We start from the raw sequence: 27,786 nt of genomic DNA, 5'->3' as shown, positions 1-27,786 counted from the left end.
CACATGACCCGCGTCAGGGCTTTCATCTGTGCTCCCCAAATGCAGGTCTGGGCTGGGGGGGGATTTTGTTGGTGCTTTTTTTCCCCTTTAAAGAACATTGCCCACTTGTGCCATTACAGATAGGGTTTTGCTGGGATGTAAAGCCCTCTGATTTTTTTTTTTCTTAGAGATACACAGTCTGGCCAACAAACTTGCTCTGGGCTGAAGTAAAACAGAGAATCTTGGCCTGGGAAAAAACTTATTTCATTTACTTCAAGATGTTTTTAAAGCAAATATTTAAGTCTGCTGTTAAGCTCTCTTTACCTAAAAGAGGATGTTCTCTAAAGTAGAGTTTCTCCAAAATCATCTCATATTTCTTTTCTTTTCTTTTTTTTCTTTTTTTAGGTGGTGAGAAGAAAGAGTTTGATGAGCCTTAAGAACAAAGATCTCCATTTACATGCACTTCATAAACTCTCACCTGCTTTACCAATGCATCCTACTCCTGCCAAAAGAAAGTCTTCTCTAGGAGGAAGGAAAGGTCAGTCCTGGGTTTCTCTGCCAATGTCTGGGATTTTTTGTGAGGTCCTCAGCAGCAAACACCTAGCATTTCAGATGGGCCCACATACAAATAGCAGTAGTTAGCATTTACTCACCAGGACCAATTCTGTCATTACCTCAAAAGGGAATATCGAACACCCAGATGTGTCATGGGATGATTGCCTACAACAGCTAGATGTGGGCAGGCAGTTGGAGATAACAGAGCACGAATTTCATGGTCTTTCCCTGCTCCTCCTTTCCCCTTCCACACTCAGCCATGCATGAAGTTTAGTATTTGTCTAACCCCTTCAGAAGCTGATTCAGTTCACTAAAGCAATGGAAAGCTAACTCAGGAAAACAGTGAATAGTGTTCCACCTGTTTAGTGAGTTAAATTAGCTATTCAAGGGCTTAGACAAATCCGAAGAGCAAAAGAGGGAAACACTGCAAAGCTGTAAGCAGAAAGAGAAATGGGGAAGCAAGACCACTTTTTGGGTGGCAGTAAGTTGGTACATGGACTCAGATCTCACAGACTCCCCTTTCAGGTATCCTCTTCCCTTTTCCCTTCAGAACAAAAAGTTCAGGGAGGCTCTTTAATGGAATGGATCATTGTAACCTGCAAACTGGGAAGGTTTCCCTCTATTCAGCCTAAGATTTCACCCTGAAATCTATTACCAGTTAGTCCCTTTAAGTGCTTCTTTTTATCTTCTCTTCCTGACTCATTATGGCACCACATCTGGTCTCCCTGACAGCTGGTGCCCCTGAGACTGGGCAGGTCAGGGGGTGGAAAATATACTGATAGCAGCACTCCTGATATAAGTAGTGTGGGAGAGGAGTGGTTCTGGGGCAATTTCTCTCTGTCATCAGGCATATTTAAGGCACTGGACCTCCAATATTGGGTTAAAGATTAGAAGGGTGTTGGTTTGCAGCATATCTTTTCGCCAGGATCTTCCTGGCTTTCTGACTCTCAAGGCAGAGTGGTAGGAGGTATCATTTGGCCCTTTGGCAATTTAGCATAAGAGCTTTGGCCATTATGGGATAGCAGCTATGTAAAATAGCAGAGCCATTCTCTCCCTCTGCTGCTCCAGGGCAGAAGAAATTTACAACTGATGTCCTGGTAGACACCGGGAGGAAAGTGATTCCCTTCCCATCATTAGATCCCTCACTGCCTATGCATAACGAGCCTGTTTCTTTAACATATCTTGAGCATTTAGTGGCTCCCAATTAGGAGCAGACATCCAGCCATAATCATTCCATGACAGATATTAGAGATCTTGCTTCTTCACTGCATTTAGCCCAGCCATCTCCAAGAATGCAAAAAGAATGCAGAATACTCCTGTCCCAACCCGGGCATCGTTCACAGCCTTTTTGGACATGTAAATAACAATGCAGAGTAACTCAGAAGTGGACAGCTATCTCTTGTCTATGCAGCTGGTAATCCACTTTAGAAAAGCTCCTTATTTCTATAGGGTTTTTTTGAAGCTTTTGCAATGCAACAGCCAGTGCCAATGTGCTTAATAACTGTTGATTTTCTTCAAAAGAAGTCCTTTTCTCTCAACTAATAACCTTGAACATCGGAAGTTAGCACAGAGATACATGTCTAAGTAGAACTCCATAGGCTCTAATCTGATCCTGCTTATGCCGCTGTGAAATCACTGCAGTATTATTCTAGATTCATTGTGGAGCAAATGCAATGCAGAAGATCGTAATATTAAGACAAAGATCTCTCCAATATTGCAAAAGAAAATGAAGCATTCACACTCACTTGGAGAGAGTTTGGTCTCCAGAAGGTCTGGGTCCAGACAACCAGAGGTGGGAAAGACTCTGGGACACAGCTTGCCTTTTTGCCAAAGCAGAGAACTTTAAGGACTGTGACACAACATAGAACATAACATTGTCCTCTTAACTGAGAAGTCCCTACAGCTAGTCTATACCCTCTTTTCCTCTGTAATTATGGCTGTAACAAGGGGAAAGGGGAATGTAAACAGTTGTGTTGTTTCCTGACCAGATCTTCTGTGGCTGATTAACCTTCAATGGACTGGGATGGGAAGATGTGGGCAGAGATGTACCTCCAGACACCAAAATGTCTTCCTCTAGCTCTTTCTACGACTGCCACCAATTTCTCTGGTGTTTCCCCACAGCTCCATCACTGGTTTTGTTCTGATACCTCAATGCTCTGCATAGTTCTTGCTCAGAAAAGTTCTCCCAGTCTTGCCAGTGACACTACTTGGATGAGTAAGATGTATTCAAGAACGTCTGCATGCCTGCCGCTTGACTACTTCTTTGTCTTCTTTTTTCCTCTCAGAACTGCTATGAAGTTACACTGAATCTTCCTGTTTCTGGTGTTCCAGAGGGGAGGAAAAGACATCTCAGATAACTGAAACCAAGCAGACTAGAATATGAACACTGTAAGTACTTGCTAATTATTATATTATTGTTATTGCATTATTACTTCCATATTCTTGCAGGAAGAATCCTGTGAAAAATTTCAGAGTACTTGTAGCTGGAAAAAAAAAACTCTCAGTGACTCATCTATGTATCCAGATCAGTACTCACCTCAGACTAGTTTTCCTTCTCATAGCCTGTCAGCAACCCTGGAGCTGGAGCTGTTGCAAAAATGGCCTGTGCTTAGTTCATCTTAATTCTTTGCCATCTCCCCTCTGCTCATCAACACCTGCACACATTTGGGACCCAGTATAAGACCCCTGAATTCAGCTCTAAGCAACCAGTCTGCAATGCACATGTCTAATGCTCTGCTGGTGTGGAACCAGTATGCTGGTAATCCTGTTAGTAATGGCAGAAGCTCTCTCTAGGAAATTTTAACAAATAGTCTTAAACAATTCCTTTTGTTGACAACTTTATCCAAGAAACCATCTTCCCTGGAAACTTCACTCAACTTTTGACTAATCCCCTCCTTCCCTCAGGAGCGCTTTTGTTGAAGGAGATTGTAGGCAAACCCCAGGAATGACAGGTCTCTGTAAGCCTTGGATCAGCCTCTACATTCTTTCAATTGTCAGTCCCCATCTGTCCTGTTTGTACATCGATCGTCTGGTCCAGGGATCTCTCTATTAAGTGACACATGGCTGAGCTTATTCTGCAGGACCAATGTCCAGACTGTGCTGTTACATCTTCGTTGCCAAGTCAATCTTTCTGACATTGCTTTCTGAAAAACAAAAGGCAGGACAGCTGCACAGTTTTGTTCTCTTCCACTGAAAGGTGACTTCTAAAACTAAAGCTCCCTGGATCAGACTCTGTCCTTGTTTTATAACCATAAAGATTTTACTTCATTTTATCAATCTCGAGATATTTCAAAGGCCCATGGTGCAATGGAGGGGAGAATCTTCCCCTCTTACAAAGGAATTAAGTTAGGATAAAAATCCATGACCTAAATCCCTGAATCAAATGGAAAAATAAATCCTAATTCCAAATATTCTGCAGGGCTAGTGACTTCAGTTACTTTGCTAGCTAACAGATGGTTTAAAACAAGCTCTAGTCTTTCTGTAGATCCAACTACAGTTAGCTAGTACAGTAGCACATACATATAAGGGGCACTGCACTGTTTATCTGCATTTTGAGAGACAGCATGAGAAAGGAAGCAGATTCCACTGATCCATTGGTTCCTCCTCAGCAGGTAGAAGGAAGGAGGTTAAACAGAGTGGAAAATGGATGGAGTGTTGGAATGGAGTGTATATCACCCTGGGATAGACATCTGGCTCTATCTGTTCCCTTCCTGAAATCAGGAGAACAAGAGGGAGACTGTGATGATGTTCTGTCTCTTGCTGTGTGGCTTCAGGCCCACGGATTCATGGTTGAGCCTGGTGTGTTTAGTTTTTTTTGGTTTTGTCTATTTTTGTAACGTAATTCAGGTTGGCCACTGAAAGAAGCCTGGCCAATTTCATTATATTCCCAGGAAATTCCATTCTCTCCTGTGCCAGCGTGAGGCTGTTGTGCTTTAGATGCCTATCTACCTCTGATTAGATTTGAAAAAGCACACAGAACCCCCTGCTTTCTGTTGCTAGCCTATTAAAATGACAAAGAAATTCCTGTTACATTTATAACCTTGCTTGCATGTCTGAATCCAGATGCCTGTCTTAAAAAAAAAAAAAAAAAAAAAAAAAGAAGAAGAAGAAGAATCCAAATACCCTCAGTTACAGAATGTCTTCCTGTAATTAACCATGGAAGAAAACTTGAGTCGACATTTAAGCTGGTTTAATATGTTCTGTAAGCAGCTTAGAAAAAAGGGGCCACAAGTTTTTGGAAGCCAGGTTAATATAAAACCCAGTAATTTACGAGTTTCCTACTATTTTCACGATTTCACTATTTTAAATCATGTCTTTGTGAAATATTCACAAAATCAGGTAAAACTGGCCAAATGAGTGCCCTCCTTGAGTGAGTCGTCCCAGAAGCCTTAGTGGAACAGACAACCACATGCTTGTTGGCAGGATTAGTTCCTCTCTCATCACACAGAGGGAACAGCCGTGGTGTCTGCACTTAGCTGAGCAGGCGAATGACTTCAGGCTGCCTCCAAAATCCAACCTGGCCACGAGACTAAAAATATCAGGTCTTCTCGAAAGGACTCGGGGCTGTCTTGTCTGCCTGCTGTTGTCTCTGTGACAAGGACAGATGGGATAGAGTGAGGCTGTGAGATCAGGCACCGAGTGTTGCGACCTGATCCTGTAGCAGGTGTGTGCCATCCACATGCCTTTGAAAACACCAAGGGGTAGCTGAGGTTGGTCTTGCTGCCCCAGCTATGTTGCTCTCCACTTGGCAGACAATGGAGAGAGTCAAGCTAACTTGGCATCAAGATCAGCTTCCAGATCTGCCCTGCAGCAGGGACCCAGCCAATGACACTGATAGGACACATGCTGCTAACAAATGCACCAAGTAAACAAAGAGAGGGCATGAATAAAAAGATATTTTCCTGTAATTTCTTTCAATAACAGTGTTTTTAGGAGATCTTTTGGTAATGGAGGTCTTCTGTAACAAAAGAAGGAAATCAAGAATATTGATGCTAGAATATCATTTTAAAGTATCTCTTGCTAAAATGCAAATACAATAAGACCAAGGATGTTATGAAATAATAAGATTTTTCCTAGCTCTGCTCAGGTTTTGGCATGTGCATAGGAGGCAGATTTTACTGTAACATTAGGCCAATCTAACACAAAACAGCTCCATTTCCTGCAGTTAGGCCAGTGTTATGGAGATATAGTTGAAAACAGAACATGACCTGTGGCAGGGTAACCCAAATTATATCAGAAACGCCCAGTGTCTGCTTCAAACAACAACATTTGGAGCCCTACAGAAAAAAGTCTCCAGTGACAAACTCCAGTTTGCAGATCAGTGGCTCACTAAAGCAGGATGTTATGACACAGGACAAACCCAAGAAAGGAGAAGCTATGGCTTCATCCCTCCAACGGAGGACTGTACGTATTGCCATAAGGTCTATTGTGACTAGGCCCCCTTCAGATGAGTTGGGCTCTTTGTCAGCTCTGGTACTTCAGTGAGAAAATTCTGCTGTGTGTGAAATCAGTAAAAGTAAGCTATAAAATGTGAATTTAACCAACATGAACAAAAGCAAACAAAGCAATCTGGTCAGCTTAAGCAAGGCAGAAATGAAACTGTATTTTAAATGGAGAGGCATCAGAGGAAAGGGCACTGGTCTGACAATTAGGAATGTGATAAAATAACTCCCCCCTGCAATGATACCACTGTCCACTGTGCACTGGGGGCTATTGGCTTACTCTTCTTTCTAAATGTGGGAGAATTTCCCAGTTTGCCCACAGCCTGGGATATGGTGATCCAGCCCTGCGTACCTGTTCTGTTCTCCCACCTTTAATGTGCAAGGAATTCACGTGCTCAGGTAATGGTGTCAGCTTTGATAGCAGCAACCATATGCTTACCAAAGAGGCATTTGACCATTCCTGGTTTTTACCAAAACTTGCTTGAACTTCCTGAGAGATGGCCTTTCTGGTAAGAAGCAAACAGGTCACAGATTTCAGGTTGCAACCTCACTGCTGGGACTGTGAGCACTGACTGTCCTGTGGAGAAACCAAGTTAAAGAAAGAGCTGCAAAATGGTCCTTTTCCTTCACTATACTACTTTCCTAATACTCTTCTGTGACATTACCCACCATATAAACTAATTTGGGATCATATTTCTCAAGTTCCACTCCCTCTGATTCTTTTGGAAGAGGATTTCTTTAATCTAGGCTCCCTTCTCTAGAAATCTAATCTATGGTTTCTTTTCTTTCTCCTTTTTCTTGGAGCAACCAGCAAAACATTATTTGGTAGAACAGTGGTGGGAATGCAACCCACTAATCAAAAGGATTCAAATGGATCTGTGCACTGCCAAGCTCTCTCCTTCCCACCCAGTGCAGGGGGAAAAAAAGGAAAAGAAAAAAGAGATAGAGCGAAGGCACAGAGCTTCTCTCCTTCAGCAATCTCACAAATGCAAAAACCTTCCACTCCAGTGACTCCTCATTAACTTACCAAATCTGACAGTCTAATTATCGTAGCTGCTTCACACTTAGAATAAATAAATACTAAAGTGGGTGTTTAAAGAAATTGAGCAGTGAAATTCAGTCATCTAGACAGTCAATAGAGAGAGAGTTTATTTTAAATTTTTATATTCTTATGTATTTATATCATTTTAGGAAAGATAATGAGATAGTTGTCTTTCAGGTTAATTGAGTTCCTAGGCTCATGGCTGTTTGCTGTCACCTTCTCAAACTTAGCTTTAACTTTTGTGCCTTAGAAATCTGATCACTGCATCCCCATTTGCTCTTTTCTGCTGATAACTAGGTGAAGGCAGAAGTGCACATAAGGATGGGAAGTGACTACATGGGAGTTCCAGTCCGACTGTCTTTCACAGCAAACAAGACAACTAAATCATCTTAGATTTGCATTTAGGAGTCTTAAAGGGAAAGTGGAAGATAAAGAAGCCTCAGATATAATTTTGCAGTGAGACAAAATAGGAAAAATGTCTGCTAACCTCTGATGCGATAGTCTGCCTCCCTGAAGGGTATTAACAGCACTCCCCAAAAGAGCAGTTCATCTCCCAGAACAACAGGACTTTTATAGAGATTCTCTGGCCTGAGATCAAGGCAGTCAGAGCATTTGATCCATGTCTGTAGGACTTTGTTTCCGTAAGTCATGTGGGCCAAACTCTGTGCCAGTTCTGCTTTTGCAAGAGCTTGAGCTGGGGAACGAGCAAAGGAAACCTGCCTTCTCTTCCCACCTTCCCTTTTATTCTGTGCACCTAAATAGGATCCAGCTCCTACAAGCTCAGTGTCTGCTCCAGGCCAGTGGCCAGAGAAGAGCTTAGATGGGGCAACACTTGAGAGGCCTGTGCTTGTGGCACACTGCTCCTGGAAACATCTGATGTGATATTGCAATGGCTCTTTCCTAGAGTGGTGAAAGTGGTGGCTTAATGACATAATGCAGAACCTAAGTGTCTTTCCAGTATTTATCCAGGCAAATTTGCCACCACTGTGGAAATCAAGTCCAGTGAAGCAAGGGGAGTTTTGCCTGAGTTAAGTGAAGATCAGCCCTGTCACCTTTACAGAAGTGACTGCTTCTGCTTCAGGAGCAATAATCAGTTGATTTGGTGCTTAACACCGACTTTGATTTATTCCCTTATTAAGACACATTAGAAATCAGATTCATAGACCTAGTGGGAACTTCACACTATAGGTGTCTGTATCTGATTTTCAATAGCAGATATCTATTTTCTGTATACAGAGGACAGCAAATCACAGAAGCCAAAAAATTTGAGTATATAAACCTTTCAACTACATAGGAGAACCTAAGGAAAGCAGCCAACCCAAACAAGATGTCCATGAAAGCCAGCTCTTCTTTGTATGTGCCATGTGATAACATCTACCAGTACTGGCTAATCCCAACAGTATTGGGACTTTGGGCTTGCAGCTGTAACCTCCTCATTGCCTACACTTGCTTTGCATACATTTAGAGGCAACAAGGTTTAAAATGACAGTGCTGTGCTAACATCAAGGCTCCCCTCTCCTCCCTGTCTCTGAAAAGCTGAATATCAGGAATTTTTAGGAGACACAGTACACAGTAATCACCACTTGACACACTGGTTTCGAACTGCTGCAGGGAGGCGATACCTAGAGACTACCTGTACCCAAAAGCAGCGAGTCCTTCCTCGCCAAATCCAGGATCAGATCCATGCAATAACTAAATCCTCCTCATGGAGCATAAATCGGTCTTGATGACCAAAAGCTACGCTGATGCTAGGTTTGAATGTCTCCTGAGCTGTAAGAAAGGACTCTATTGAGCCTGGATGTTTAGTACACTGGGGATATGACCTGCGGTGCCAGCACAGGCCTCCCTGCCCCATATCTCGAGGTCGTCCGGTAGCTTGCTGGCCAGAACTATTCTCACAGGACAAGAAATTAAATTTTTAACTAAGAATAATAAGCTGCAATTGTTAGTTACTGTGTCTGCCCTCTGGCAGAGTGAGATACCTTCTCCCAGGGCCCTTTGCACTTCAGAACTGACGTGGAGTTGAGAGCACCGCTCTTGCTTTCTTGATTCAAGGATCACAGCTTCCTTCCAGAACTGATTAATTGGACAGAAAACATTCTGCCTTAGCAGGCAGCAAAGGGCTAGACTGAAGTTTTATCAGAGCTGCTGTAGTGCAGGGCTGCACTGCGCAAAGATTATTGTCTCTGGACTGGTGTAGGGCAGAAGAAGGTAGGAAATGCTCCTGTTCTACAAAGGGACACTACTGCTGCTGCCCCCAGACTACTGCTCCTCTCCTTTGCCATATGCAAAGGTGCAGGCTGCATGTACAGAATTAAGGCCCACCAAGAGTGCAAGCAGTATTTGAACCTGGGCCTTAGCAGCCCTTTCTAGTGCTAGAGAGGCCAGAGCAAGCAGCAGTAGGAGATTTTCCTCTGTGGACCAGCCTCTCTCAGGGGACAGAGAGCCTTCCTTTCCTCCAGCGCGAGTTACTCTTTTTTCCAGCACTTTGCATCCTGGTGAATATGAGCAACGGTGTCCTGTTCCCCTCTCCTCAAGTTGAACACCAGGAAGCCAAGAGCCCCCTGCTCTCTCTCCCCATTCCCGGGCGCAGCAGCCAGTATATAGCCATTAGCATTCCTCTCCATAACCAGAAAGATGCTATTTGGAAGCATTCTTATCTTTGAAACACTGATTTCCCCAATTATTTTTTCCTAGGGAACTGACCTTTGAAAATTTTCCTCCAGCTTCCAACTTGTCACAGCAACTTACAAAAAGGACAGTTCTGGTTACAATTATTTTATAAAAATAGAAAATAATTTCTTATGGGCACCTTTTATTTTTTCAGGTGTTATTTCCTGCTTATTCTCTCACACACCTTCAGATCACCCCCCCTCCTCCTTTCACCTTTCATCTCCAGTTCATTCTTTGCCCTTCTGCTTTAACTTGCTCCTTCCAAGGATGGGAACTAATAGCCAGCATCCTCCAGAACAGAGTAGGAACAGAATATATTTCAAATCTGCACTGTGTTATCATAGCAACCAGAATTTTAAAATGATACAGTTAAATTCCAAAGTAATGGGATACCAAAATGACACAGGAGAAAAAATGTCTTATACGATTATGGCAATGGGGATGGCTACACGGAGAATTATTCAGAATTGCCTAATTTTTACAGGCCTAATGAGTCACTCATGAATATGGTCTTGCATGATCATACTGTACTTTTTTCAGCCCTGTGCACTTTGATTCTGTTCCCAACACATTGGTTGCTATGATAACGCCATGTAGTTTCCTGTCCACAAGGTACTTCTCGTTGCAATGTGGGGGATAATAAATACGGGATGATGGATAAACCCAGGTGAAATGAATCTCTCCCCTCTCTGGAAATGTGTCGGAGAGACTGACACATTCTGCCAATCTGTTTTCTCATTCCTTCTATTTCTCCTCACTCTCTCCCTTTCTCTCACACTGTCTGTCTCTGTACCTGTTTTTTTTCCACACTCTCTCTCTCTTGGCACTGACACTTTCATCTTCTCCCTTGGGGATTGGAGATGTCACTGCGGGAAGTGCTTGTCCTCCTCTCCGGCAGCAGCAGAGCCCTGTGGCTTTGACAAACCTCATTTAATTGGGAGGAAGCCAGGAGGGTTTGAAAGAACTGAAACATCCACGAAACTCCTTTTATCAGGCATAATTTAAACTCTGCATGGAAAAAACCCTATATGTATAAAGAAAAGTCAACTTCCCTCCTGCTGTGCGTGCTCCCCTCCTCCCCCCCCAGCACAGGCAGGCTCCTGCGAGATTCCATCTTTTCATTTTTCTAAAAGTGTCAAAGTAGATTTGTGCTCTGTGGCTGGGTGAACAGAAAAGGAATGCAGATGTCTCTCACTTGTGCACATACACACAGAGCCCCGTCAGAGGGCTGGCAGTTTGGGAGAGACTCAAGCTGGCTGCTCCTCCGCTTGGGATATGTCAGAGAAGCCGGAAATTAAGTTTTCAAATAGCTTGACAACATGGTCCAAGAAGGTTTCTTTTTAATTGCCCCCATCTGAAAACCAACAAAGTAGCATAGCTAGTGCCCAGGAGACAGGGGAGGATGCTCGGGCTCCTTGGCCCGGTACCCGACAGGGAAGAGCTTTTGCTCCTGAGGGGCAGGACCTGGAGCCCGACAGACCCGACGTTCATCATCAGGTCAGCGGGAGGCGGATCTGTGAGTGTGCGTGTACGTGGCCGTGCGCTTCAAGAAAGCAGCAAAGGGAAGAAGAAAACACAGCTAATACTCAGGGGGACACTGGTGTGGCAGGGCACGAGCAACAGCCGCTGGCTCCCAGCATCCGCAGGGAGCAGGAGCAGCCACCCAAGGGATTAGGGCCAGCGCTTTGTGCCGAGCAGTTGGGAACCCCAGACGTCAGGAGGGACCGGTGGGAGGCAGCCTGAATACGCCGCATGGCCCAGCCCGAGGAAAGGGCTCTGGGCTCGTGGAGTACAGCCCCGGGGAGAAGCCATGTGCCTGTCAAGGCATATACACCTCAGCTTTGTAAAGCTTCTATTACTGACACGATGGTCAAGTGAAAGCAAACAGAAAAATGAGCTGTGTAATTTGCAACAAGATATAAACTTTGCAGCTTACTTGGGGGAGTGGGGGGATCACAGAAAAGAGGTGTCCAGGTAGATGTCACAAACCTTTCAATTACTGGAAAAATTCATAGCAAAGAGTATGTGAAGTAGCTGAAGTCAAGCGTTAATTACCTGCAGGAACCTGATGCAGTTGTGGCGGCAGAGGGCTGAAGAAGCGATGAACAAGCGCATCTTGCGCAGAGATGCGCCCTCGAGGGAAGGCTGTCAGCATTCTGGAGGCCAAATCCTCCGCTGCTGGCACCCTGCTCAGCCTAGAAAAACGGGAGAAAACATAGCACAAGAGATGAGCACAAGCCAGAAAGTGGGAACCACAGCTAGACCAGCCCTTTTCCAAGCTTGAGACAGAGACAGTGGAGGGACACAAGGGATTTGAGTAAACCCACCCCAGATATACTGCTTTTCCAGGAGATTTTCTTTTCCCTGTGAGCTTGGTGAAGTTGGAGGATATACATCCATTTCAGCTCATACTTTTCAGTGTGTTATTTTGCACAGAGAAGGTCGTGAGTAAAAGGGAAAATGCAACTACAGATTACTGGGAGGATTCTGGTACACATATCATAATTTGAATATCAGAGGTTAGTGTTACGGATTTGTAGTGAGACGTGCAAGTGCACAAAATAACCTGATTAACTCACTGAGCAGACTGGAGGTCAAAATTAAGAAACTAAACAAAATACCCTTTCTCCATTTCCTACCCTTGTACCAGGAGTGCAGCTGAGTTGTAAATGTGTTGGGGATTCACTGAGATAAATCTGTTCCTCGGGATGTGTTTAAAATACATGTGAGACAAACACACTCCATGCCCAGCAAATACTAATGCCAAGTGTCTGCCTCGTAGAGGAGAAACCAGCTGGGGACAAGGAAGTGGCAGGGGGAATACAAACCAGCAAGCAAACAAATAAAATTAGTCATTTAGATTTACAGCTTTTACTCTGTTTGCTCTGATCATGTGTCAGGATGAGGAGGCCCAGCGGAGCAGGGTCTGCTGTGCTTCCTCGCGCTGCTCCCCGGCGCTTCGCCACCAAGTGACATCAGATCAGTGCCCGGATCACCCTCCCTGCCGACCCCGGCCCGTACGCTGCTGCACAGGACATCTGACATACTGGCTTTTTTGTTTTGAGGAGATAAAATGTTAGGAAGCAAAAAAGAGAGAGACCCTAGAAACACAGCTCTGTAAAAGGTATCTGGCCTCGCTGTGGTCGGTAACTGTTGAATTCTCACCTCCAGCGAAACGGCCCAAGCCCCTGCAGACTCAGGAGCAGGAGCCAGCACCACGAGCCAAAGTACCCGGCCCGAGGCTGCTTGCTCGAGCTGAGCCCCAGGTTGTCCTCTGCCACGGCAGGGTGGCACTGCAGAGCCTCTGCCTGCTCCGCCGCGGCTCCCGCGGGCTCCCACGCCAGGCAGCGCTGCGGTTCAGGGCTTCCTGCCATTGCTCCAGGCTTGCTGCCGGCAGCCGAGCTCCGCACAGAGCTCCCTTCTCGTTCCTTAATCGGCCACGGAGAGTCGTGGCTGAGCAGGGTGATGCAGCTCTTGCCTTCTCAAGAGCTGAGCGCGCTAACGCGGCAGTTCAGCCGCCCGGCCGCAGGCACTCCGAAACACAGCTCTGCTGGGCCAGCCCGTCAGTACGGAGCTGTAATGCAGCCTGGCAGAGGACTGTGGCCAAAAAGCTGAAGTGCGATATGGCGGGGTTGCAAGGAATACAGTTATTTCTTTGTGCAGAATGAGAGAGGGCCTGTTCTCTCCTAGGGCCCGTGTTATCTGGGTTTGGGACGTGCTAAGCTTTGTGCGTTTCCGAAGACGTGTGTGACAGTGGCTGGCACTGCAGCAACCTGTGCTCTGCTGAAAACTGCAACCTGTTTGTTCAGCAATTCAGAGCAGAGTCTGGGAAACCCGGCTGGGAAGGGGAACCCACTTCCCTCCGAGCAGGGCTGAACCCGGAGTCATGAACTGGACAGCTAATGAACAGCAGTAATGAAAAATGTGGTTACATCCTTCAAGGAGTATTTGACTCTTGACTTACATATGAACACAATCCTGAGGAGAAACCCTGGGGATGATCAGTCTTTTTGTACGTATCTGTAAAGCCTGTAGTGTGACAGAGCCCCTCAAAAGCAGTATCGGGGGGCGGGGGGGATTCTACTGTAGACGTTAGGGTGCTTTGCCTGGTTATAGATTTCTTTCACAGATATGTATATGCATATACATACATACACACATCTACATATAAATATACACATATGTACGTATGTGTGTATACATATACGTGTATATATATATATGCTTGAAAGCCACTCCCTTCTCAGCACACACGAGAGTGACTGGGAGGTGTTGGTGTGCCTGCTCGGGCTGAGGGATTTAATCATAGCCCTAGGCTTGTAGCTTTTGGCCACTGAAGAATGTGAATATTCCCACACTGTCCTAGTGTGTCCTCCTTAACATTTTTGAGCAATGTTCTTACAGTCTGCTTCTAGAAATGAAAACTGGGACAGTGCAAAGTTCATCCTGAGCCTCTGCAGAGGGCCTGGGAAAGCATGACCCTTTGAATCCAACCGTGCCCCTCCAGAAGCTGCACACGATGTCACTGAGTCACTACCGAGATATCCGAGAATAATCCCTATTCCTCCGAGAATGATAAACCCACTGTGTGCTTACCTCTACTCGGAACCCGTTGCTTAACTGACCTTAGATCTTCTTATACGACAGAGCCACCTCGCTCTCTCTGAACTTGCCAAAAGAGCTCATTTCAAGTTAAGTGATTGCATAACGGATCAAGTAAACCCAGAGGCCATTTTGACGTTGCTGTTATAGGTAGCTTACCTGTCACAGATCATTCGGAGTCTCTGAGGTCTCCTGGAAACAACCGGTTCTAGAAAGTTTAATATGCAATCACAGGATTAAACAAAAATCAAGCCAACAACCATTCTTTGAGCCTTTATAAAAACATGTGCTCAGAATTTCAAAGGGCCCTATAGAATCTGTCATCTTAGTATTTATAAATATACATTATTCCTATAGGACCTGAGCACCAGCATTGATGTTATGAACAAGGCTGCTCCTGTTCTGTAACCCTTTCCTTTCCCACGTCTGTGAGTACAGGCCTTGGGCCTGCTTCTATTACATCTTAATCAGCGGGCGCCTTCGCTGTGCCTTCAATAAAAGCTGTCTCAGCGTCCCAAGCCTTCAGCCTAAGGAAGCAGAAGGGGCTCGGCAGGCCTGGACCCCCAGCGATTGTCCCCGTTTGCCCCTTCGGGAGCTGCTGAGGTTCGGGTACTCCCGTGTGGGCATAGGGGGGCTTTTCTGCGGGGATCTAACTGAAAGGCTGGTGGGAGAGCAAAGGCTCTTGGATCCCACTCTCTTTTGCCCACTGTTCTCGCTGTCATTCCCTCAGTAAAAATAACATGCTTTGTCCTTATTGATCCAAACACCGCTACCAGACTGGATCTTTGCAGACTTTGCAGGTTTGGCAACGGCATGCTGTTGTTGATGATGTTTTTAAAGGACACATTTCTAAACATTATGCAAGATGTAGAGGAGTAAATTCTTGAAATGTTTTCTTATAAAACATGAATTTGCTCAAGCTTAGATAAAAATATAATAGCATGAGCCTGGAAGACTCCCCTTATAGCTGATTAACAGATGTTTTCTTGCAAGCCATGGGGAAATTTCTAGGCAATGGAACATAAGCTGGACCTCACAGAAGGCTAGTCCTGTTCAGGGCTTACCTCTCAGTCTTCTCTGCTGTGTGGATTTTACCCTTTGCAAAATTATAAATGGAGTTCATGGATGGTAAAGGAGATACGGAATCCATAAAGCTATGTGAACACCAAAGCCTTAATGATAATTCCTAATGCCAGATCTCCTGCAGCTGCAAGGCAGCACATAATGTGAAATAGTTCACCGTACTCGTTCCCTGAAATACGCATTCCAAGAGCATCTGTCTTCTGCCTCCCCACCTCTTCTCATAAAACCTGTCTGACTACAATTGCTTGTGCAGCATCAACAACTCAAGACATTTGTTTGATCAATCAGTAGGCACCAAAGTTGTTGGAGAGAAGAAGGGAAGCAGAAAGAGAGATGAAGATGATGTGAATGATGGTCTATTTTTTGTAGGAAACCTGGGGCCAGAAGTATGAATAAACTGACAGGTAGTTCTCTGATACCAATCTCACTGGCTTGGGAATGTCCCACTCACTAGGGTTGTCAGATCCTGGTTTTATAATAAAACATAAACATACGGAATGGGTAGACAAGATCCATATGGTACCAGATCAGCTATTTCTTCAGGCCTGATGAAAAAGCCAACAGTAGGAGGAAATCCAGTGACACAATTCAATTAGTGTGTTTCATCAGTAAGAGATACCTAGATCACTGCCAAAGATCAGGGTGAGAGAGCTGTCAGCTGTTCTTCTCCAGCACTTACAGAAAGGGCCTCGCAGACATCTCTAGAGGTGCTCTCACCTTGCTGTCCCCCAAGGCAGGGCCAACTAGTCCTGCTGCTTGCCTGGCCTGTTCTTGACAGGGATTTCTCCCTGACTCCTTGCTTGCTTTCTGCAGGACGTTAGCAGAGGACAGGGGAAGGCAAGCCCATCTGGGAGAGCCAAGATGGATGGCTCTACCACTGGAGTCCCACCAAGGCAGCTGTAGAAGACTTAATGCAGCATGGAGCTTCTAGGCATTTTCTTTAAAGCTAGGGAAGATGTCTTCAAATGAGTCAAGGTGTCAGGAAGCTGGAAGGATGTTTGAGGTTACTTTCTGGAGGGGGTTAGTTAGAGGCCCTGTGCAGGTGAGAGAGCATCAGAAAGCTGTAACTTTTACCCAGCTACAGTCTCCTGAGCACCATTCCTGGCAGCAGAGATGGAAGGTCCTTTGGCCATGGGGAGGAGGTGAGAAGGGTGATACTGAATAGCCCTCCAGCCCGGGGCTGCACTGGCATCCCCGTGGCCGTGAGATCACCAGGAAGCAAGCCTCACTGCTTCACTAGGCAAGCTCAGCGTTAGAAAGGGGCTTGTGTTGCCCAGTGCTAGGGAACCTGGCCACACTCTCTATTTGGGACCGTGCACAGCTGCTTATGCCAGCCGTACCCGTCAGAGACAGAAGGTGCCAGCTGAGCCCCTCTGCCTTCCTGACAGTGCAGCCGTTCCCAGAGCGGTAGGCTGGGCCCTGGGGCTCGGTCACTCCTGTCTGGCTTGAGGCACAGCCAGTCTGAAAAGGTACAAATGACTAAACTTTCAGCACTTAGCCTTTTCAGCAGCAATCTTTCACCATGAAGCTAGGCAAGCAGGTTGTTAAACCTGTCAGTCATATCACAGTGTGAGCAACAGTTCACAAATGATGTTCCTATACCCAAATACTACAGTAATTGCTAAAGCAGTGAATGGTGATATAATCTGAGATGAGATTTATGTCTGTTTGGTGCTAGAGCTCTGGAAATATCACAAATATATGTGGTTTGATATATTAGTATCTTGAATAGCTCCCTCCCATATCAATCACTGCGATTAACTCTGGCAGCAGATTCCTCTTGGATCCTTGCTAACATTTTCTCTGGATCCTCCTTCCTTCATTTTCCCCCTCAACTTTAATATATGTGTAGAAATAAATTGTCCGTATTAAGTACAGATATAATGTTTCCAGGAAGAATAGAAACAAAACATTTTTAAAATGTTTTGGAAAGGCATAACATTTTTTTGTATGAGGTAAAAATTTTTACCTCTTAGCACAGCTGGCCAAAAACTTTCAGATGTTGCAACTTTTTGCCAGAAATTTCTGATTCAATGAGGTGGAAACATGCCATGACAATATATCAGTTTTCTTTCATATTTTATAAAAATGTCAAGATGACTTAAACATTGTAGTTCAACTCTATTGAAAACTTTTATCACTAACGTTCTTTGATGAGTTTAACATAAGAGTTAAGAAATGTAAGTACAGTTGATAACATCGAGGCAAAACGTTTCAATGTTGTCTGAATGAAATGTCATTTTATCTTTGTGAAATATGTTTTCAAGATTAACATTGTAAAGAGAAAACGTGATTTTCGTTACATTACAGATAGAGATATCCATTTGCTTATTGGAAACAGGGAGGAATACCTGAATTATATTCTTCGCTATGTCTTCAGCAAGCCTCTGACTTTAACTTATCATTTATATAACAGGGAAATAAATAATTATCTACAAGGGTAGTATGAGTCAATGAGCTAACTACTGCTGTCCCTGTCCAAACAAATCACTCAATTCTGCTTGAGTGAGGACTGTGAAACTTGCCACTGAGTAGCGAGAGCTTTGATAATAAATGGAAAGTATGGGTAAGAAAACACTGTGTCTCTACTCAAGGATTTAATGCAGTTAACTAATCCACTTTAAATCAGTTCAGATTAATCTCCTGAGTGATCCCATATAGACAAACCCATAGAGACTTCTGAGGCCCCACTGTGTTGAGGAGGGTCAGGACAGACCCACAAATATTTTCCCTACTGTAAAGATTAAGACTAATCTAAAATTGTAAAACAATGTAAACAGTTACTCTTTAAAGGTAAGATAAAGCATATTTGGATATCATTCCAAAAAGCAGATAAACTGCTGATTTAATCATCTTACAGTGATGTTATACACATAAAATAATGGGATTGTGTAGGGCTGACTGGCTTTTTTAATAGTACGAGTGGATCTGAAAGGTGGTGGCAGGGTGTGTTATCTTCTATCAGTATGCAGTGCAGGGCCTGCTAATGAGGAAATACCTTCCTCTACGAAAACCCAGGTGGAAATAGCTAATGAACTGATAATAAGGCAAGCATGCCAGAGGACAAATGTTAAACTTTCCTAATTGATGAAGAGAGAGAAAGAGGATGCCAAGTGCTGGTGGATGAAGGCAGTGGGGTTGCAGGCTCCCAGAGACAACTCCTCTCATCAGTGAAATCTCTGCGGCTGCAGGACCGGAGCGGAGCTCTGTCCGTGGGGCAGGCTCTAGCCTGCCGGCTGTGCCCGCTGCCAGGCACATAGGAAGTTTCCCCGCAGACTGGCCAGCACAACACTGCGCATTAGTTACAGTGCTGCGTTTCCCGTCGGGATCAAAGCCATATGCAGTTTATTATGACAGTCAAGATTTCAGAGTTTTAGAATTCAGTTTCCAACCATCCCATTTGTTAAATGAAGCATCAGCATAAAAAATGAGATTAAAAAAATAAACAGAATTCAGACTTCATCCGTATTCTCAAAAATGTCATTTGAAGTTTGTGTTCAGTGCCTGTTGCTTGTTGCCTCCATCTGCTGGTGGCACCTCGGAAAAGCAAGAGATACCAAAAAGCTATGCTTGGGAGGAGAAGTTGGCTGTGGAAGCCAACTTCTAAAGTTCATTCAGTGTAGCAAAGCCTGCAGACATTTGGAAAATTAAGCTTACTTTAAAATCCATTGCTACATCTGGAAAAGACAAATGTAAAACTAGCGGCTGCTGAATGAAATGATAGTACCTGATGTAGGAAACTGTTAGTCAGCCTGCGCAATCAATCAGGGAGTAAAGCTCGCTCACAGCAAGTTATAGCTCACTCATCGCAAGTTCCCAGCATGTTATAGAAAAATACGTGCTGTTGCCTCCTCTTTGGAATCCAAATGTCAGCGAAAGGGAGATACAAAAGAGCTCAGTGCATTGGGCACTCCAGTATTCCCAGTTTGGCAAAGCACTAGCTTAACGTCATGGGCTGTGATTCCTAATCCTTTCCTGCCCTTGACCCCTGCTGTCTAGATTCAAACTTGTAACCATTAATGGACTGGATCAAGACACTGGCCTTCTGGTGTCACCAATGGTGTTTAGAGGGGATTTAAACTCCCTGCTTTTCAGCACAGTGAAATGAACACAGCAGTAGATTAATGCAAGGATTTGAGCTCACACAGCATGAGAGCTTTCAAAAATAGTGTTAACAGAGCTACAACTGCCTCTTTCAAGGGAAGCAAAATGAGGGGAACAGAACAAATGAGCAAATGCAGGGCAAAGCCTCGTTGCTACAGGCAGGGCTCCTGAGTGCTGCGGAGCCCTGGAGAGGGCCAGGCACTGAGACGCTGGGCAGGAGCTCGTCCAGCCCTGCACGTTCTTCAGGAGCTGGGTCTGACGCCAGCGCTGGGATAAAGCTCTGCTCTCAGGCTGTGTGCAATTCACTGTTTAACGTGTCTCTCCTGGAGAGACAGGGGGAGATCACAATGGAGTTGGCCGAGGGAGACTTGCTTGCCCATCCTCCCTGTTCACCTGGGTTCAGGCAAACTGTAGGGAATGGGCATGAGGCCCATTTCTGAACTTCTTCATGCAAGGAGGCAGTGGGCGTAGCGTGGACCATTGCTCCCTTGTACAGTTCATCCCTGGCCAGTTGCCCACAGTGGGGGCCAGGGAGCTGCTCTTCCCCCAGCTGCCCTACGTGTGGCCGGCCCATAGACCCACATTGTCCATGCTGGATCTCCTCTTCAGAGTTTGCAGCAGGATGTGCTTGAGTCCACAGTAGTGACAGAAAAACATCTAAAGGTTTCCAGCTTTCATTTCAAAGATTCCTACTAACCCACCTGGCCCAGTAATAACCTCAATCTGGGGCTGAGCCAACACTGCTGAAACCAGTGGGAGTTTTGCCATCGACTTCAATAAGACTAGGATCACACCTCGGCACTTTGTTTTGTGCTGTGTTCGTTCCCTGCCTTGGGCAGGAACCTGTTTGTTTGTTTGCTGCCTGTGCTCACTGCAAACATCAATAGGACTCACTAAAAGCATTCAAGCCATTGGATTTGGGGAAGAGCTAGAAAGTTTGTTTGCTTATCTGAACTAGGCTGGAAACATTCTCAGGAGGAAGGGTTTTCTCAGGCAGGCCCCACGGCTGCCTCTTGGGCTGGGGGTATCCTGGCAGGTAACAGCCTTGCGCTTCAGGGAGGAGAAGGGAAGAGCACAGGGGCATGTGAATGGCCAATAGCTTTAAACAAAGAGAATGATTTGTTTTCTTACTGGCAGACCCATCAAAAACTGTCTTGATTAAGTTCATGACTTGAGTGGAGAGCCTAGCCCTACATGGGTAGCCGCCTTCTCTCCAGAGTGGTTTGTGTTGTGCAGGTTTGGGCCAAGTGCGTGGTTCCAGTGGTTCCAGTGCACGGCTCAGAGCCCCTCGGGCAGGCGCTGAGGAGCAGGAAGGGATGCTTTCTCCCCAGCTTGCACAGCAACTGCCCCAAGCACTGGCTCGACACCCCTCTCCCATGTGCTTGCCAGCACAGTGTGGTGCTTGCACAGGAAGGTGTTTGCTAGTTCCTGCGTTTCTGGTGTGCTGCAGCCACAGAAGCTGCCAGCATCACAGGGTCACAGTACAGCACCAGTCAGTTCTGCCCCACTTCAGTCTGCCAGGGAGACTTTCTATCAAGTCTGAAAGCCATTCAGACTTGAAAACAGCTTACGACAGCTAGACAGGTCTTTACTATTTCCCTGCTGCCTAGATGCCTGTCCTCTCCCTCCCAGCCTGGCCACTGGCACCCTCCGCAGCTGCAAGGGACGTCCTGGCTACTCAGACAACACGGAGCTAACCGGGAGTGACTCTAGGGCAGTCCGGGCACTCAGGTACTCTGTGCGGTCTGCACTAGCTACTTTACTAGCATAGCATTAATGCTAGCTCTTCCAGATCACCCTCCGTATAGTATCTGGCATACCTAATGTTCATCGATGTTGAGAGCTTGGCCTTGTATGAGCAGAAGACTGTTGTCAAAAAATTATTTGTGATCAATTTGTCCCACACATGAGCATTTCTTTCCTTCCAGAGTACCCGTGTACAGCTTGTAGAGTACCCAGCTGAGCTTTCAACAAGTTAGAGAGGAACGTGCTCCCTCCAACTGTCTGCTCTGTGCTCGCTCCCTATCCAAATTAAACTTGCTGTGGACAGCGACACATTCCCATTTCACGCTGGGTTGATTAATGTGTCTCAGCTAATTGTGTGAGGGATTCCAGTCCTTTCGGCTGTGAGACCAGGTTATTGTTCAGGCAATGGCCGCTACCATGTGAAAATGGGGGATGTTTAGTGTTCATGCACCAGAATCAAAGGAGGGGCATCTTGGACTGGGTCACAGAGCAACACCCACTTCTTTGAAAAGATGTTACTATGCTCTACTAAACCTGTAAACCTCTTGCTCAAAGCACATCTTCTCCCTCCTCCTCTCCCCCCTGCTCTTTTTTTCCTTCCAGATAGACAGACTCCCCCCACCCCTCTCCTAGGGTACGAGTGAGAGAGAATGGCTAGACTGCAGATGGATGGATTTCACATTCTAGGGTTTTTAATATTTCACTTTTATATTTCTCTTAGAGAATGATCCTGCTGAGAGGCTAAGAATCAGTGCTCATCATTTCCCCCTCGCTGACACTTGAATATATTTTCCCAAGAGAAAACATTAAACAAAAAGAGAGAGGGGGAAGGCAGAGTGCGAGTGAGAGAGAGAGTGACTGAGCTTGCTTTTCAAAGCATACTTCTCAACCTGCCCACATCAAAATAAGAGACAACTGGCCCTTTGAAGTCCAGGACACAGACTTCTCTACCAGCCCATGTGGAAATAAAATAAGCCAGCTTTATAAATCACACAAATTTCTCACCTTGCCCACATCAAAATCAGGGACAGTGACCTTTAAAAATGAGGTTTAAAGGCCCCCAAACCAATCTCCATAAAAATAAGGAGAGTTCAGATAAACTATGTCTCCAGGAACCTGTCAGCATTTCCAGTCTGGAGGAGGAGACGTTGGTTCTTTACAGAGGGGAGTGGAGACTAGCTGAATTGTTACCATTTGGGACAAGGAAATCCTCCATCAGCCTAATGCGTGCCAAGCTCGCAGTGAGGCAACTTCGGCATGCTTGTGTCTTTGCTTGTATCCTAGTCCATCAGTCCTACAACAGCACTATTTTTATCACAGAGCTCAAGGAATTTACTAACACCAAAGTACACAGTGTTGAAAAAGCACAGGATTTTTCACAGTGAGAATTACTGATTAAAAAATTATTAAATGGTTGGTACCTTGGAGAAAAAGCAGATGCTCTGGTGAGTTAAATCCTACCTGGCTTATAGTTGGGGAGCTTGGAAAGTCCTGGCCAGGTGTTCTCAGTTGGGACGCCCAGTATCTGTGTAAAACAAGGAAGAGAGTGAGAAGAGCAATAACTTCCGCAGCATCGTGCGTTGGTGTGGAGCTGGAGGAATCAGTCTCAGTGCAGAAAGAGTGTGGCCTTTACTGCGAATCAGCACGGATTCACACTGCCCCAGCTGGCACTCGATCTGTGCTGGAACGTGAAGGACATCATTGACATTTTAGCATTTGTTTTTATAACAGAACAATCCTGTTGAGATTTAGTGTCATTGCTGCTGGGAATATCACTAACGGTGCATGCAGCTTCACTGACAGGTGCCCCTTACTCATGTATTTGCCAGACCAGGGTCACGATATTCAGCTCTGTTCACCACTGAAGTGGTCCTCCTACTGGGAGGGATGACTTGTGCTGAAGAGCTAAAGACAAATATCTAGGAAGAGTTCACAGTGTGTGCTAGGGTATTATAGATCTGATATGGTATTATAGAAATTTTAATATGAACAACATTGGAGCTGAACTCTTTTTAGTGGTGCCAAGTGACAGGACAAGAGGCAATGGGCACAAACTGAAACACAGAAGTTCCACCTGAAAATAAGGAGAAAGTTCTTTACTGTGACAGAGCACTGGAACAGGTTGCCCAGAGAGGTTGTGGAGTCTCCTCTGGAGATATTCAAAACCCACCTGGATGCGATCCTCTTACATGCTCTAGGTGACCCTGATGGAGCAGGGGCATTGAACTAGATGATCTCCAGAGGTCCCTTCCAACCTCAACCATTCTGTGTGATTCTGTGTGAACTGCTTGTTTCTCCTCTGATGAACTAGTTTGAGGAACCAAACCAGCTGATTTTGTTTAGTTTTATTGGGACATCTATTTTAAATATTCTGTGGCGAAACCTTTCAGTCATTGGTTTGGCACTTGCCACATGCTGGGCTCAACCACAGGAGCATGCTGGTGGCATGCTGCAGCTTTACACAGCCTGCAGGGAGTCCTTCTCAGCACAAAGTTAATAAAAAGTGTGGAGCTTTTTTGCAAAACTTATGTCTGACTGCTTGAAATTTGAGTGAAGGATCTTAAGTTTAATCTCAGGTTTTCTTACCCCCCCAGCTTCTCCTTCTTCACTCCCTTCCCATCCTGGTCCTCTGTCATCCCTTCATTAGTACTGCTGCTACTGTTTGTGCAGCCACATGGTGAACTGGGCAAGTAAATGGTTCTGTTTAAAGTAATCCAGGGAGAAAAATAGGTTCTGGGTTCCCTAGTGATGTAGCCCTGCATCCCAGTGAGGGGTAACACATGGGCAGGAATGAGTACCCAGGGTAGAGAGGGGGGATGGAGACTGCTTATGGTGGCACTTGCCTCTATAAGAAATGCTGGTGAAATGACCACAACAGATGATTCAACGGGATCAACGCATTTCATAGAACGGGAATTTTCGAGCTATATACCTGCATGGTATTTGAGCCAACTGTCCTGACCAGAGATAAGCGTGCCGGACGATACGACGGAATCATACGCACAAATGCAGACCGTCTCTGAAGTGCTGCAGGGTGCCTTTAGTATTACTGACTATTAGAAAAAAGGAGGAATTCCCACTCTAAACCTCACACTCTGCAATGTTTCTCAGGTTAGGCAGTGAAATCCTCTAGGAGCTTTGAAATCTTGGCCTAACACAGAGCCTCATTCCAGGCTGTGTAATAACAGCAAACCTTCTGTGAAAGGCACTAATTATTTCATAGCTCTTAAAGCTTCCTCATGATTTTTAAATACATTTTTTTTTGCCTTCCGTAGCACAAAGCCTATTAATCACAGTATCCGTTATAATAGCAGAGAAATGATGATAGGGCTATAATTCTCCAACTGCAAAACCACAGGAAACATCAGGAGATTTCAGAGCCATAAGTGCAAGGATACCCTTCATTCATATGCTGGAAAACTGTGCCCTGCCCTAGCTTTGAACCCTGTAATTGGCCAAGTTTGGATGGGACTTTTTCTCAGTAATTCATTTTTGCACTTTCTATGAAAGAGAAATTCAGCATTTATTTAAATGGACTGAACTCAAGTCTAATAACTCTGAAGTTCACAGAACTGCTTCTTTGTCTGTTGAACACATTGTGGGCAAAAGCACAGAGGCAAACCCGACATAGCAGGGGTGTTTCTGGAGGAAGGGATTCAGAGGGCAAAACTTGACTTACGCAGGCTTGAGCCTGTCAAGCCATCTCTTGTGACTTCCCAAGCTTTAGTTTTCCGTACTTTCGCTTGTGATCAGCCCCCTGTGGGAAAGCCTCTGTGCAGAGGCGTTGGGAAGGGGCAGGTCCCTGCAGCAGAACCCATAGGAAGCTGCGGGCTCGTCTTCCCAAAGAGCCGGTAACGGGCAGAGTCAGCAATAAGCAATCATTAAACAGCCACCTACGAAATCCACTAGTGCAACTGCCTCCATTTGATCCCCCGATACTGAGGACTTGGCTCTGCTTCACTTTTCCCAGCACAAAAGTCAGCTTAAGAGGCTCCTGAATATCTCCGCTGCCCTTCCTTGTGCACTGCTGCCTTATACAGTAATTTACCACCCTTTCCATTACGACAGAGCAGCCAGTAGGGCTGCAGCATAAACTGGACAATACAAAATGTTCTAAATTAAAATAAAAAAGGACATCCATAAAACCCGAGTCTTGCTGCTTTCAAGGCAGGTTAAGAGCAGTATGAAGAGCACTTCTTTGTGAGAATATAGTGCACTGCATCCTGCAGTAAGTAAGGGAGTTAACAAGAAGCAGCAGAATTTGCAGTACCTGCACACCTTTTATGCCTTCTTCAATTTGATGTCACTTTAATTGGCTTTAAATTTTTGATGAGATGACAAACATCAAAGAAAAGTCATTTGATTTACTTCTGTGTCTGAAAGAAAGTTGCCAAACGTAAAATGGGTTACAAAGTCTGCTATAAACTTGGCAGATTGGACCAAATTATTTCTACTACTCACAGGACCTATGCTCAGGACTTTAAAATTAAGTAGGGGGCTGGAGCAACAGCTTCTTTTCTCTCACTTTCAAGGTATATTTTACTCACCGCCCAGATCTTCTCCAGTTGTTCGAGAGCACCAGAAGTTCCTGCAAATATTGGTTGGCCCTGGATCATTTCAACAAATACACAGCCTGCACTCCTGCAAGAAACCCAAGGTATTAACTCATTCACATATGTGCAATATGGGGGGGAGGGGGAGGGAGAGAGAGCAGGAGAAGAGTTGTTGGAATAGAAATTTAGAAATTCTGAGTTAGAGCTTCAGAAGTTCTGTTATGAGCTGTTAGAGCCTGTAAATACTGCATCTCGTGTCTATATGTGTAGTTTTGACCTGTAGGTGTTGCATACCCCATCCCTTTCATCTAGTGAGTGAGTAGGGCATGGGGGGGAGGCAGCAGGGCAAGAGATGGGGTGTCTGTATATATGCAGATAAATACAGGCTTAAGTGAGGGCTGCTATACCTCTGCAGGGGACAGTATGAGAAAACCCTGCTGATCATGGGAAGTCAGGAAGGCTTATTAGGGGAAGGACCATGCTACACGTCCCTGGTCTTGCAGCACTTCCTTAAGCATTTGCGACTGGCCCTTGCCACTAACTGGATGCAGTAATCAAAACCTTGATCCAAGTTCTACACATTGAAACACTTGACCTAAAAAGCTGGTAAGTAAAATAGGGCAGCAACAGACTAGAGATTCATCACATTCACATCCTTCACAGATAAATATTTTAAAACAGAATAATCAAAGCTCCTGTTCCCATCTCTTTTTGTTTTTTATTAGCACCACCCAAAAACCAAAAAAATGAAAAGCTTCACCAGTAAAACAAGACAGACAATATTCTTGGAAGAGAAATCCACCAAGCACTGTCTTTTCTCCAGCACCAAAAGATTTGTTTCAGATCTCTTTCAACCTGTCTTGTTACAAACCTATCCAAAAAAGACAGTCAAGGCAGAAGCCTGTGGAATACTAGGTTCTTTTCCAGGAGGAGAAGATGCAAAATTTGGGTGGTAACAATAGGAAAAATAAGCAAGGAACTACTATACAATATATTGGGTTGAAAGCTACAGTAGATGCAGAAAGAGCACAAGGCACTAACCACTGGAGAGATTTTCCTTTAGAAGCAATTAGCTCTTCATTGCAAAACTGCAATTTCTCAGTATAAAGAAATCAGTGGCAACACCACACTGAAGTAATCCTATTTTTACTCCATCCCCAGCTCTGTGCTTGTGCCTAGGCAAACCATCTAGCTTAAAAAAACCACCAAAGCTTGCAATAAATGCTTTATATTATTAAGATGCAGTTTATTAAGTCCAGATAGCAATAATGATGAGATATTTGTGGCCAGGATAGGCTTATCTATTTCTAAGAATTTCTATGTCTTACTGTATGGTGTAAAATTTTGCTCATTTACTTTTCATCTTTTTCAGCCCAAACTTCTTCTGGGTTTTCTGTCTTTTCACTATATCCTATCTCTGCTCTTCAGGATCTAAGCTCAGTCTTCTTCAGACTCAGATCTGAGTCTTTAAACTGAAATGTTGATAATCCGGTCTTGTCTAACAGATTCTGAAAGAATTATTTTCAGTTGCTGAGCTATAACTAGTAATCTCTTCTAGTCATCTGCACGGATGTCTTACCTCTCATATCTTGTTTTTTGGCAATCCTGAAGAAGCTTTTCATATCTGGCTGTGGTCAGTGGTCACATGCAGCTCATCTGTATTCATTTTGGTCATATTCATGTATCAGATGGGGCTACATCTGTTTCCCTATCCATATCTAATGCTGTTTCCACAAACATCTCTGCTGCACTTTCCCTTAGCTTCATGTACCTTAGCCTTGGGTCCTGTGAGCTGAGGTCCTTATTTGTCTGATACGTTCTGACAGGACTCTGTATCCTGAAACTTAACTCACAGCTTTTGCAACACAGATTTGTGTTTCATGGCACTACCACATGAGTTATTTTGGAGCCCATAGACTGACTCTGCTGAGACCAGTGTCATATCAGCCCTCTGTTTTCACAGCTGATGTCTGTGCCCAAATGGCTCACCCTGTTTTGCAACCACAAA

General features: G+C 44.8%; 1 protein-coding gene across 1 annotated transcript in view; it reads right to left on the bottom strand.

Moving 5' to 3' along the window:
* Positions 1 to 6,442: 6,442 nt before the first annotated feature.
* Positions 6,443 to 27,786, bottom strand: part of CDK15 (cyclin dependent kinase 15) — a 35,800-nt gene continuing 14,456 nt past the window's right edge. The window contains exons 8-12 of the mRNA XM_062578994.1: positions 25,773 to 25,866; positions 22,687 to 22,750; positions 14,452 to 14,500; positions 11,746 to 11,885; positions 6,443 to 6,552 (exon numbers count right to left, since the gene is read on the bottom strand). Coding sequence (XP_062434978.1) covers positions 6,443 to 6,552; positions 11,746 to 11,885; positions 14,452 to 14,500; positions 22,687 to 22,750; positions 25,773 to 25,866 — 457 coding nt within the window. The remainder of the gene's footprint in view (positions 6,553 to 11,745; positions 11,886 to 14,451; positions 14,501 to 22,686; positions 22,751 to 25,772; positions 25,867 to 27,786) is intronic.

This window comes from Rhea pennata, chromosome 6, assembly GCF_028389875.1.
Source record: "Rhea pennata isolate bPtePen1 chromosome 6, bPtePen1.pri, whole genome shotgun sequence".
In the NCBI taxonomy this organism is placed as follows: Eukaryota; Metazoa; Chordata; class Aves; order Rheiformes; family Rheidae; genus Rhea; species Rhea pennata.
The sequence above is the reverse complement of the archived record's forward strand: the minus strand, read 5'-3'. Positions and strand labels throughout refer to the sequence as shown.